The sequence below is a fragment of the Callithrix jacchus genome, chromosome 4 (genome assembly GCF_049354715.1).
Source record: "Callithrix jacchus isolate 240 chromosome 4, calJac240_pri, whole genome shotgun sequence".
Taxonomy (NCBI): Eukaryota; Metazoa; Chordata; class Mammalia; order Primates; family Cebidae; genus Callithrix; species Callithrix jacchus.
The window spans coordinates 159,299,871-159,313,840 of NC_133505.1; the positions used below are offsets into that span (position 1 = coordinate 159,299,871).

A 13,970-nucleotide genomic window follows, 5' to 3' on the forward strand; every position below is an offset into this window, starting at 1 on the left:
TTAAAGGGCAGGGGTGGCCGCCTCTGTGCTCAGTTACTAGAAGCAGGGTGGTGGGGGAGCTCAGCTGAGGAAAAAGGTGTGTTCTAGGGACTGAGCACCTGAAGGAAGAAAGGGACCACTTGACATCTGGTCTCATGTGTCCCCACCAGGGTGAGGCACTAACCTATAGAGGCAGAAGCCACCCTTATGGGATATGAGGTGATAGGGTTTGGCTGTATCCCCCGCCAAATCTCATCTTGAACTTAGTTCCCATAATCCCCGCATGCCATGAGAGGAACCTCTGGGGAGGTAATTGAATCATGGGGGCACTTACCCTCCTGCTGTTGTTCTCATGATAATGAGTGAGTTTTCACATGATCTGATGATTTCATAAGGGGCTTTCCCCACTTTTTCTCTGTACTCCCCTTCCTGCCATCATGTGAAGAAGGACATGTTTGCTTCCTTTTCTGGCATGATTGTTAAGTTTCCTGAGACCTCCCCAGCCATGATGATCTCTGAGTCAATTAAACCTCTTTTCTTTATAAATTACCCAGTTTCGGGTATGTCTTTATCAGCAGTGTGAGGACAAACGAATATATGAGGCTACTAGGGAGAAAGGGATTGGCCAACTTTGCCTCAGAGATAACATCTGGGTCACTTGGAAAAAAGGTGCCTCACCCTGATTCTCACTAAAACGCATTCTTTTTACTAAACAAAAGATTTGTGTATAAGAATATGAGCTCAAAATATGAAATATGTTATTTCTTGTTTTGTCACGATCTCTGAACTAACAGAACTACGTTCAACTCTACCCCTCTCTAGAGACCATTCCGAGGCTACCTGCTCGTGTAGTCCTTCCACTTGTCTGGGTCTTCCATGAGCTTCCTGTAGGTGCTGTCAATGGCAGCTCTGAGATCTTTGAGAGTCGCATGACAGGTTCCAGGTGTGTCCCTTACTGGGTCCCGGACTGGGAGTTTCACACAGAGTTCCTCGATGAGCTGTAACCTTTTCTCACAGAGATGATGAGGACCTTTGTCACTGAAGAAAACCTAATGTATAATAAATGTTTTTATAATCCCTGTGAGAAGCCACATAGTACTTTTACATTTTCACAGAAAAACCAAAGGAAGATTCCCATGCAGACTACCAGGGTAGGGTAATTAAGCAATTTTTTTCATACCCAAACCAAAATATCAGCAATATCCTTTATGGAACAGTGTGACTTGACATGGCTATCGACATTGTGGTGTGGAAGACATACCCTGTGCTCTTTAATTATCTTTTCACTGCCTTCCTGGGGCACCAGCTTGGTCTCTCGATCCAGCTCAGCTCTGCATTCTTCTACAGAGGCTAAGAACCTATTCTTCTCCACATCAATCTTCAGATGAAGCAAATGATAAGGGGCTTCTCCTTGAAGATCCTACATTCCATAGGAAGATTCAGAAAATTAGGATGATGCTCCCGGTTACTTACATTCCCAGTTGAAGTGGCAAAAAATCCGTAACATATTTCTTTTAGGGCCAGTGTGACTGAATCACTACTTTCCACACCTGGTCTCTCACTACTCTGTATTTTTCCAAGTACTGGGACCACAGTGAATCTTTTCATCCTGCTGTGGGTTAGGTGCTTTCTCAGTAATTACTTGATTTATTTCTCACAGTAGCCTTGCAGAGTATTTTTTTTTTTTCTGAGATGGAGTCTCACTCTGTTGCTCAGGCTAGAGTACAGTGGTGTGATCTTGGCTCACTGCAATCTCTGCATCCTGGATTCAGAAGATTCTCCTTTCTCAGCCTTCTGAGTTAGCTGGGACTATAGGCACTATCACCACACCTGGCCAATTTTTGTATTTTTAGTTGAGACAGGTTTTCACCGTGTTGGTCAGGCTAACTTTGAACTCCTGACTTCAGGTGATCTACCCACCTCAGCCTCCCAAAGTGCTGGGATTATAGGCATGAGCTAACACATGTCTGGCCCTGCACAATATTCATGTTCTCATTTTATAGATTACATTATTAAGGCTCAGGGGTAAGTACAAAAGCTTAGATTTTACCTTGGATTTAAATCACACCCTCTTCCCTGCATGTGTCACTTTTGATTTTGTCAATGACCTTGTGAGGCAGGAGGGGCAGATATTATACCCAGTTCATAAAGGAAGAACATAAGGAAACCTTATTAGTGAAAAAATGTTTTAAAAAGAAAGAAAAGAAAAAAAGAAAACAATAGCCCAGGCTGCTGACCACCTGCGATATCCTCTTTTCTTAGATCATACATTGAGAAACAAGCAAGCAAGCACTCAAACAATACATAACATTTCATGTTCTATTTAATTATAAACATAAACTTCATCATTACTTTTAGACCCATAATTAATCTTAACTAAATTCTATCCTATGACATTTTAAAGGATTACCCTTGAAAGAGAATACTGAAATGACTGATGAGAAAAATGAGGTGGGGTTATGGAAAGTCCCACCTAGATTAAATCCTATAGAGGTGTGTGTGTGTGTGTGTATGTGTGTGTAATAAAATACAACCTTCAGTTATAGTCTTTATTCCATAATACATTTACAATATGATATGCTTCAAAGACATCTAACAAAGCTTAGATTTCTTTAAGAATCCTTCTTTTTTAACGAGACACTTGAATTTTCAAATTTAGCAATTAGTAAGTAAAATGGATACTTCTTTAACTGTGTTTTTCTTGTGCACAGGGGTAATTATTTAGCTTATGTTAATGAGATTTTAAAAATCCACAAAGTGAGGTAGCCTGATGGAAAGAGTTTCAGCTGCCAGTCTTCTGAACCCCAAAACTCCTCCATATAATGCACATGAAGTATCACCTCAAGATAGCACATGCTCACCTACAGCTGGAGCTGTCTTCTTTCTGTCTACCTCAAGGAAGACAGCCTTCCATGGGTCTCCATTATGCTACAGCTACTTCCAGAATCTGGCATGCGATGGCCTCCATGGGACAGACCCAGCCTTATCTCCCATGGTTCTTCCACAGCCCATGACACACAAGTCAAGCAGACTCCCATGGGTCCCTGTGTCCTCCCTGAACACTCTCCTGCTTTCTCTCTTCTGTATTGCTGTGTCACCCCCTGCCTACTCTCATTTCTACTTCTTTAAAGTTCTAGCTCACAACTAGTTACTTGATTCACTGTTTTCCAACTTCCAAGTGGGTCCACTTCCCTCTTTCAAAGCTTTCATAAATATATGCACTTTGGGATTGATCATATATTATACTTGTATTATTTGCAACTAATTGTCTCCTTTTCTGAACTCTTAAGCTTTTGGAGGGGTTAGAGGAGTATGCTTTGTTCATCATTGAATTCTTAACTAAGAAATGTTTTCATTTATATTTTTTGATCATAGCTATCTCAACTAGATGGTAAAATTTTTGGGAGCAGAAACTATATATTTTATGATTTCAGTAGGTATACCTAATGAGATTTATTCAGCAGAGAGGAGTTTATGGAATGTTATTTGGATAATGTTATTTATGGAATAAGTTAAATGTCCTTGTCACCCCAGCTTAAAAACAATCAGAAAACCAAAAAGAATGCTCAAGGATACAATTAATGCTGACAACAAATAGGAATAACACAATTCTATCATATATTATCAAGTTTTATTTAAGTCCAGTTTTTTGATTTTTTAAATGAGGGAAATAGTTACAGTGACTTTCCATGAGTTTCTTAATTTCTCTTACATTTGGACCTTAACACGCTCAAGCTTCTCCCTTCATTGAGGACGCACGGTGTCTCCGGTCTGTCCTGACTCACCTTCCATTGTTTGTGGAGCTTTCGAACAGCTTCCTGCAGCCCCTGCTGCTCCTGCTCTGGGAGGATGTCGGTGAGTTCGTCACAAGCTTTCAGGAAGGCATTGAGCACCCTTTGATCCAGCTGACTGAAAAACTCCTGACATGGTGGGGAAAAGTGGGTAAGAGTGTAGCATCAGACACGATCATGCCACTAAACAAGCCTCTTAGTCAGCTGCTGCCCTCTTCAAAACTTCCAGGCACCCACTATTGTTTTTGAAGAATGAACTCTGTGCATCTATAGTTACGAATCAGAAGCCATCACATCTGAAATTCTACTGCTATTTTTTACTTTTTAAAAAAATTCTTTGTGGTTCTCAAGTTTGGTAGAATATTTCAAAAGGAGTATCTCATCTTCCAAGGGGAGATGCCAAAACCTTGATTCTAAAGTGATAGAGCTTTGGGTCCCCTTTGGTGAAGTTAGAAGAACACAATGGAAGCCATGATTAAGCCTCATAATTCCTCATTCCCCAACCTCAGTGCTTCAGAGCCTGATGATTCATCATAAGCCACTGTGACATTCACACATGTGCACAGAGAAGCACACATGTCCACACATAGGCACACATGCTATGCACCACATTGTGTTCCTCTTCAAACTTTTATGTTGAAGCCCTACCCCCAAATGTGATGGTATTTGGAAATGGGGACTTTGGGAGGTAATGACATTCAGATGACGTCATGGGGTTGCGGTCTTCATGATGGGATTAATGGCCTTATGAGGAGAAACACCAGAAATCTTGCTAGCTCTCTCTCTCTGCCATGTGAGGGCACAGGTCAGCCACCTGCAAGCCAGGAAGAGGGCCCTCCCCAGAACCCTACCATACTGGCATCTAGTCTCAGACTTCCCTTCTGCAGAACTATGAGAATGTAAGTTTCTGTTGCTTTAGCCACCCATCTATGCTATTTTGCTATGGCCGCCAAGCAGATGAAGACAATACACATGTACATACTCCCCATGACTAAGTCTCACACAGTCTCAGGGGTAGGCATGCAGAATTATTTTATAAAAATGGTGATTCAGAACAAAAAGTACCATACTGTAGAGGTGAATAAACTGAATGAGATGTTTTGTGTTTTGCAGTTGTAGACATTAACCCTAAATCTAGCCTGCTGAATCACAAATCATTTGAGAGTGTGGTTTATACAAATAACCACTGAAATGTCAGGAAAGATAAACCACACGTTCTCAGAGTGATGGTTATTTCTGTATGCTGTTCATGAACATTATGAATAATGTTCTCAATATTGATATTAAATAATAAACATGAAGACGGCTTTACAATACTGGGACAAGTTGTATATCAGCTACCAGACTTCAAGTGACACAGTATCTATACTACGATATGGTGGATGCATAAAATGAGCACAAATGACTTAGCCAGTCACCTCGAGATATCTATTTAAAAGAATCTTTAGTTACAGAAGAATTTGTAAGCTAAATAACAAATTAGTAATTTGGAGAACTTGAATTATCCTGTGACTCACCACTATTCCAGGAGCATAAGAATGGCCAATGAACAAATCAGCTCACCAACTACTCCTGAAGTTTTTTTTTGCCCACCAAATCTATGGGTCTCATATCTAAAAAGTCTCTGCTTCCCTGATTCATTTGCCCACTCCCCTTCTGTATCGGATAAGCATGCCTTTTTTAAGGTTTTCACCCAAGGTCATTTCATTTGTCCATGTATTCAGGTCAATTGCCCCCTAAAGGGTGGACTCACGGTGTGTCTCCGGAGGAGCTCCTCCGGATCCCCCTTTTCTTCCAGGCCCTCTTGAGCAATCCGCAGCACCTTCTCCAACTCTGCCCGAGATTCCTCAAACTTCTTCATCAAGCGACTGTTGGTTTCCACATGCTTCTTCCAATCTCCAGTTTTCTTTACCATACTCTTGATGTAAAAAACAATCATAATGTGATGCTGTTTTGTCATTACTGAAAGTATCATTTTTTTAGAGAGTATTATTGATTTAAACAGCATTTGGAAAAGAGACATTTCATCATGATAGGAATAATTCACTCTTTTCAATATTAATTAACGTTAGAAAAAACAAGTGGGACAATGAATGGTTTCCAGACACCACCAGGTGAGACATTTTAGCAAGACCAAAAGCATGAGTGAGAATTTCTTGTCTTCAATCTGCATTTTCTCTAGCTCACAACTCTAAAGCAGCGAAAGCAAATTACCTGAAAAGCAACATGAACATCTGCAATCTGTCTTTGTAGCCTTGTCTGATCAAAATGCTTTAACACGTTGCTCAATGTCACAAACTTTTGAACACTTTGACTGCCTTTCTCAATAAGTGTCAAGGTTTTCTTGCAGTTATCTTGACAAGCTAACAGTTCCTATGAGGAAAGGAAGCCCCACAACAATGTTATTTACAAGACAGAATGAAGGAGAAAGAAAGAGAGTGACTATTACAGATAATAAGAGCAACACCATATAGCTTTTAGGCTTCTAATCAGTGATGAGCAAAACGAAAAGTACAGTGGAACATTTCAAAAGATCTCAATTTCTTTCCTTTTTTTTTTTTTGAGATGGAGCCTTGCTCTGTCACCAGGCTGGAGTGCAGTGGTGCGATCTCAGCTCACTGCAACCTTCACCTTCTGGGTTCAAGTGATTCTCCTGTCTCCCGAGTAGCTGGGACTACAGGTGCGTGCCACCATGCCCAGCTCATTTTTGTATTTTTAGTAGAGACGGGGTTTCACCATGTTGGCCAGGATAGTCTTGATCTCTTAACCTTGTGATCTGCCCACCTTGGCCTCCCAAAGTGCTGGGATAACAGGCATGCACCACTGCACCTGGCCAAAAGATCTTAATTTTAAACAATCACTGAAGTCAGTGCTTTATTATATAAGGCATTTAAATGTTACACAGAGTTTTTTGAGATTTTTAAAATATCTCATGTACATTTTATTATCACTAAGAAAGTGACAGAGCATCAAAAGTTATTTGTCTAGGTCTGCATTCCTCTAGCAAGGTGATAGGTCTGTGGTTTATTGAGAGAACGATAATGAAATCAATCAATACAGATAAGGTTTTAACGTGACTAAACAAATTAAGCATCAATGCATATTCACTTTGCTGAAAGAGATGCACTAAATATGTATTTCATAATTTTCCTAAATTTATATAAATTTATAAAAATTTCCTAAATTGTAAATTTCCTAAATTTATAATATTTGAAGGTGTACAGCCGATCAGTCTTAGTAATGAAATGGAAGGGTTCAGATCCTAATTTAAAAAGGCAGCAGACCCATGCACCTAGGGAAAACTTGCAGCTGTCACACATTTGCAGGACAAGATGCAATGGTGACTTACAGACACTTCCACCTCTGACCTGTGGCCTGCAATTACGATTTTGGTAGTAGACAGATGGAAATCATTGAGTCCAGCACAAGGTAGAGAATTACTTTTTGTCCTGAATTACACCATTTGCATTTCAGTATCCTCAACTGTTTTGAAAAAATATTAACTCCTCATTTGGATGCCATTTTGGATATCCAGATGCAAATATCTGGTTTTTGTTTGTTTGGGCAAATAAAATAAGGGCGTACTTTTTCCTTTTGAAGACTTAGGCAATAAAAGGGTAAAATAAGTTCAAAATGTGTTATAAAATTTTATTATTAATAATGCTATAAATGTTATTTTAATTATGGAAAGATTATTTAATGACAATACAAATTTAGAAATGTAGGCAATGTCACCATGTCTAAAGATGAAAGATAATCTCTATCCAATACAATGAGAATGCAGTTTGGTGGTACAATCACTGTGGCTTTACTATGGATAATAATAAGAATATTACCACTTATTACATGCTAATCACATTATGGAGTATCTAATGTAATATCTGCAACAAGCTTTAAACTCAGGTATTGTAGCCTTCATCTTAAGGTAAGAAAATTAAAGATAATCGAAGCTTCCTAATTTGCAAGATTAGATATAAGATCAGAATATCTGTCAGACTCATTCCAGACACTCTTGGCTCTTTCTACTAATGATGCTACCTTCCTCCCATGAATCTATTTCAATTAATGGGGTGGTAAACCTTTTGTACATTAGTTTCTCACTCCTCTGATGGATAGGTTCATTTATAATAAACCAAATAAGTCAATTAACTACAACACTCAGTAGGAGACTGCTATGCATACAATCTGTTTACTAAAAATGAGACAAGGAAAAATGATTATCACATCAAACACATTTCCAGAGATTCTTGGCTGTTTAAACTGTCCTATTCCAAACGGCAAAGAAAAGATCTCATAAGACAGAGGTTACATATACTAGATGGACATGGAAAGAAATTGTTTTTGTTATATATATGCAAATATATATTGAAAATATCTATCTAGCTGTCAATCATCTATATTTTTTTCAAAGTATCAAGAAATGAAGGCACATATGGAATTGACCATTTTGTTAATCAGTGAGGCAGCAAGTAATGCCTAAAGTTATGTGTGGGAAGCAACAGCAAATGATTTTCCAAAGAAAGTTGATATAAGAATGAAAGTAGCATATATGTATATACAATACAAACATTTATATGTTTTGTATAAATATTCTTTTTATATATGTTTTATATATAATTTATATATATTTATCTTTGAGATATTTAATATATAGAGATAGTATATTTAATTTTTTAGAGTGTCTTTCTACTAGCAAAGCTAGGGATCACATTTTATGAACAAAGTTCATAAAAAGTTTAATATAAATAAATTCTCATTAGTATTTTTAAAAGGATAGACCATATAGTCTATCACTAGTGGACACTGTAAGAAAATTAAATAAATACAAAGCAGAGAAATAACAGAAAGTCCTTTGATTATGGGTACCCTTAATGTTTGAAGTTAAGAGTAGCAGATGTGGCTCTATCTCTATAACACAGCCCTTATTTCACAGAGACATAGTGAATTTTGCACCTTCCATACTTGATGTTCAGGATGTATGACTTCCCCGTGCACACAGCAGATGTTTATAAACAGCTTGCTGAGTACCATCGGCTCACAATATTCCTCCATTGATAGAAAGGAGAGCTGCGTGCTCACCACAAATCATTTTTCTTAATTTTGCTCAACTCAATGAATTTAGAGAGTCAGATGAATAGAGCCTGGTTTGCACCTGAGTCCAGCTAGACTGGTCCCTGGAAACAGTTCCCATAGCCCTTCCATCGACAGTGAATAGATTTTCATCTTTGGACAAGACATGTATTTTTGTTTTGAGTTAGTAGTACTATTCTAGAAAAATGTTTCTTGTCCTAATTGAATTTCTATTACTGTAAGCAATACCCTGGTCTTGTTACACGTTTTAAAATAATTGTCTCCTGAAAGGGATTGTTCTCACCTGATGCTTTTGTTTAAAAAGAGCACTAGATTGTGCCTCATGCTCAAGAACTGTGATAATTTCATTGATTTTCCCAAGTGAGTCATAAAAAGACGTCATCTGCTTTTCTAATTCCTCCAACGGAATCAACAGCTGCTGACACTCATAAAGGAGTGGGGAGTAACATTCTTTGACCTTTAAAAACACAAAGACAAAAATTCCATGAAAGACCATTAAGCGCCACTAGCTCAGGGAATGTTCATAGCTCTGAGGAACATTTTCTTTAGTGACATGATCATTTGGTGCTTACAAATATCTAAAGACATTTCTTTAATGATATTTCCTCTATATTGTTAAATTTTGCTGTGAAATATAATAGTGCTGTATCACTGAGACAAATAAATGGCTACTGAGTTTTCTCATGAAAATTTATCTAAATCCACCATCTGGATAGCACTTTTTCATCTAAATGATTGTTTTTAGTGAGCCAGATGGCATCAAATTGTGCTTCAAAGACCACGCAACTCATTTTTACTTTGGCCTTGAAATCTGACCTAAGACAGTCACGAATTATTATCACATTATCTAGACCAACCTGTGTCTTCCAGCTTTATTTTCAAAGTTGCCTACTTGAACCCTTGACTGAAGATGAACGTATGAACTTGTCGACTCATTCTTCCCAGTCAGGTCTGTGCTTCCCTCCCTCCCACCATTTCCATGCTTTGCTGCTCCCTACTTATCAACATCCTACTCATCCCAAGCACTAATGTCACACCAATTTTCTCATGACGGTTCCCATGCTAGGGGAGGGCTCTGTAGTTTGAACTGATGCAGCCCTTACCTGTCACTTGTCTTTTGAAATATGTTTTAGTTTATAGACCTGCATTGTCTTAAAGATGAGGCCATAAGCTCTTGGAAATCAAGAGCTTCAGAAGGTGTCTATCCTGTCATCCTCCAAGGACTTCCCATCTCTTCTCATACTTTCAGATAACCAGGGAAAGGAAATTAATCAGTACTTGTTAGTAGGTCATTCTTTGTTTTTCATGTAGTATAAAGACAATAATGGACTAACCATATGAGGCATATTCCAAAAATAATCCTTGAGGAAAGTGGGGTAGGGTAACATTTTGCTCTACTGTCAAACATGTAATTATGTATGAAGAAATGTTTTTATGTTCTTGGATATACTGCCTGAAGTATACACTAATGAAAAGTAAGTTACCATCTTGCTGCTGCAACAAGACTCTGGTATAAACACCTTGAACAAAACCAAGAGAGTCTATTAATGTGTATACAGATCAGTGTGTTTTCTTGATCCTTCCTGGGTGCAAGAGAAAACCTGTCAAGATGCTGCATCTGAAACAGTAAAAAAGCAAATGGCAATTTCCTTTCTCAGGGGTTTCCCTGAACACCTAAACAAACATGGCTCAGGCTAAGTTGTGCAAGCCCAGCTATGGCTCTGAAAGCTGCTGGGGAGTTATCCAGTTGAAAATGTTGGACTTCAACTTGTACTCATTGTTTAGCAGATTTTACTAGTAACCAATGTTATCCTTATTGTCCATTACCTTTAAATTGTGAACAATTCTAACTTGAACGGTAAAACAAAATGAACTGAACATAAACATTCTCATAGATATCAGATTGACAGATACATTTTCTCTTTTTTATGGTCACTATTTTTTCCATTTTAGCTTTTTGAACATATTCTTTTTCAGTAATTCCCTACCACTGATTTCACAAAGGTTATTCTCTTCCTTTCTACCTTTCTTTCCTGTTTAACAAGGTCTTCTACTTCATTTCTACTTTGTTTTCCCATTCTTCATTTTAAAACGTTTCCATTCATTTATTATAATCACTTCTCTCTTTTATCGGAAATTAATTACCTGATGTAGGTGGACTTTGCAAACAATGCCATCTTCTGAAATTCAAATTTGGATAGACAACAAATCCCAATGGAACTTCCAACGCTCTTAAGGAAAAATTACCCAATAGAATAGAAAATGCTTATGGCTAGTGCTTACATCCAGCTAGTTCCCATACAGAAAATGTCTAAATCTATAGATTTTTTTTTTTTTTTGAGACAGAGTCTCACTCTGTTGCCCAGGCTGGAGTGCAACAGTGCAATCTTGGCTCACTGCAACCTCTACCTCCCGGGTTCAAGCAATTCTCCTGCCTCAGCCTTCTGAGTAGATGAGACTACAGGCACACACCACCACACCTGGCTAATTTTTGTATTTTGAGTAGACAGGGATTCCCCATGTTGGTCAGTCTGGTCTCGAACTCCTGGCCTCGTGATGCATCCTCCTCAGCCTCCCAAAGTGCTGAGATTATAGGCGTGAGCCACCATATGCGGCCTAAATGTATATATTCTAAGCCTAAGGTGAGCTCCATGAGATGGAAGGGCAAAAATTCCACTGCTTTGTGGCTATGCTTGCAGAAAATTGCACAGGTAAGCTTGGAGTGGAAATATATCAAACAAATCTCAATAAATTCTCAGTTAAGTTTATGGTCCCTCTTCTTTCTCCTCCTCATCCTTTTTCTCTTTATCTCTCTTTCCCTCTCTTCATTCTATCACATGTAACTGTTCCCCCAAAGTATCTACCTTTCTATTAAAATATAGCTATAACACTTCTAAATTGACAAAGGTAATACTTGGTATCAGCATCATAGTTTTTTTTTTTAATTCACAAAAAAGTTACTAAATCAAGAATCTCAATTAGAAACAAAAACACTGTTAACAAGTAAACAATTTGCCTATGGGGACGGGGGTAGCAAGCAAGCTGAAAGCACTGTTGGTGTCACACAGACTATTGAGCATTAAATGATTTTCGCACCTTGGTTAGCTGCTCTTTGAGCTTTGACATGGTTGCAAACATTTCTTTTCCTTCTTCTTGGGGGCTTTCTTTGGTAATGAGGTGTGCTGTCTTTGTAATTATCTTGTATTGGGCTTCCATCACAGGCACCCTCTGCTCAATATCCTGCATGAATCATTGAAACAGCCAGATTCACATACGACACATTTCCTCTTAATTTCAGGATTCCGTAGAAGGCAGAACAAAAATCAATATGCACTGTATAAAATCCAATACTTACACTAAACTTTTGATGGTTCCAGTTTTTGCTTCCCTTCATTACTAATAAATATTGGTAATATTATGTAGTTAGTAAAACTTTCCTTTAAAGTGACCAAAACATAAAGATTAGCTGAAATAATCTTTGTACTTTCCCAAAAATACATTGTTAATGTAGTATGGGAATATAAAATATAATGTAAATGTATATTTAAAATGAGGGGCAATTCTGACTTTAAAAATTGGACTTTTTTTTTAAAGGAAAAAGTAACTCACTGCCATTATAAAAACTTATAAATTAGAAATATGAGGATAATGACAATTTAAATAACTTAGAGTCTTTTCCCACAGTAAAAACCAAAGCCAACATCTCATCTATACATCATTAAGCTTTTTTCCTGTGTTTATATCCATTTTTAAGTTTTTACAAAGACAAAAGAATGATACTGTTCTTTCCATTTCTCATGTAGCAATTTATTGCAAAATCTTCCCATATCATTAAAAATTCTTCCACTACTTCATTTTTGAGAGCTTCACGGTATTCAAAATATGCAAATACCACAGTTCATGCAATAAATGCTTTATAATTGAACGTATTTAGGTGGAGGTGCTATCTATAGATGTCTCCTGGTTTTCCCTAATGCTTTGTTGTAGAAAAAAAATCCAAATTGAAAAACAATTTGAAGTTACTTTATAAGACATGTCTTTTTATGTTTGATACATTTTTTCTGACAGGTGCAAATTGGGACGTACAGACATGTCAAAGTGATGCCCATGAGACACAGAAACAGCTTTTGCAATGATCTGAATAAACTTGCTGATCTTTACTGTCACAACAGAGAAGCCTTTTTCAATTTGATTCAGAAACTCCTCACCTCCAAGTCTTGAATTAGTAACTTGACATTCATAAAAGAGACTTCTAAGGGTTCAGAAAGTTTCTTATGGGATTCTGTTGCAAAAGCAGACAGGGTAACAATACAGTCTGTGTACTCCTTCTTCATTCTGTCCATCTCATCAGCTTGAGCATACTGTTAAGGAAAGGGAGGAGGGAACATTGTGAAAGCCGTTTAGCCACGACCACTGGAACTACAACTTTCATCTCTGGAATTAGCTGGTAAGAAAGACTCTAATCCTTGATACTTATTTTAGATAAATTTGAAGTAAGTCCAATTAGTTTGAAAGAAAAAAAGAAACTAGCATAAAAATGAAGAACTATGATTCGAAACGAAAATCATTCCATAGAAGTAGGCACCATATGTCAACATAATCCTTAATCAAACTAACACATTTCTGTAACGTCCCTCCGTTATGCATGGAAAAGATGAATAACCAACCATAAAACACATACCGGTTTTAAACATAACTATGTGTTGCCTTAATAAACCCATGCTATAAAAATGTAATTCTCTCCAAACAGACTACTTATCACATTTATAACACACACAGGTTTGAGGAGTATATAGATTTAAAGACATACTTGCTTGACTTCCATAAACAACTCCCTCCACCGCCCATTTAGCAATAGTAATTGCTGCTTCAGGTCACGGGAAACCATCTCATTACAGGTTTCAATGAGAAAATTGCCAGCATCATTCATGGCAGTATGCTGCTGAATCCAATGAGGTAAATTTCGAAAAAAATCCTAAACAATAAAGAATGCACAATATCATAAACCATAAACCACCTATCAATGACTGATGTGAAAGTGACTAAATTAGGAAATATATCTTTGTTTTAACATTCATGTGAATTTTAAGATAAATCATAAATCTCTTT

The 13,970-nt window shown here is 37.5% G+C and overlaps 1 protein-coding gene across 33 annotated transcripts in view; it reads right to left on the reverse strand.

Annotated features, from left to right (window-relative positions):
* The window catches only part of SYNE1 (spectrin repeat containing nuclear envelope protein 1), a 518,696-nt gene that overhangs the window by 336,856 nt on the left and 167,870 nt on the right, over positions 1 to 13,970 (reverse strand). For all 33 annotated transcript variants that reach the window (XM_078370315.1, XM_035297742.3, XM_035297743.3 and 30 more), the window contains 9 exons: positions 13,672 to 13,836; positions 13,070 to 13,222; positions 11,958 to 12,101; positions 9,145 to 9,318; positions 5,985 to 6,143; positions 5,524 to 5,688; positions 3,765 to 3,899; positions 1,241 to 1,399; positions 820 to 1,028 (listed from right to left, as the gene is read on the reverse strand). In XM_078370315.1, coding sequence (XP_078226441.1) covers positions 820 to 1,028; positions 1,241 to 1,399; positions 3,765 to 3,899; positions 5,524 to 5,688; positions 5,985 to 6,143; positions 9,145 to 9,318; positions 11,958 to 12,101; positions 13,070 to 13,222; positions 13,672 to 13,836 — 1,463 coding nt within the window. The remainder of the gene's footprint in view (positions 1 to 819; positions 1,029 to 1,240; positions 1,400 to 3,764; positions 3,900 to 5,523; positions 5,689 to 5,984; positions 6,144 to 9,144; positions 9,319 to 11,957; positions 12,102 to 13,069; positions 13,223 to 13,671; positions 13,837 to 13,970) is intronic.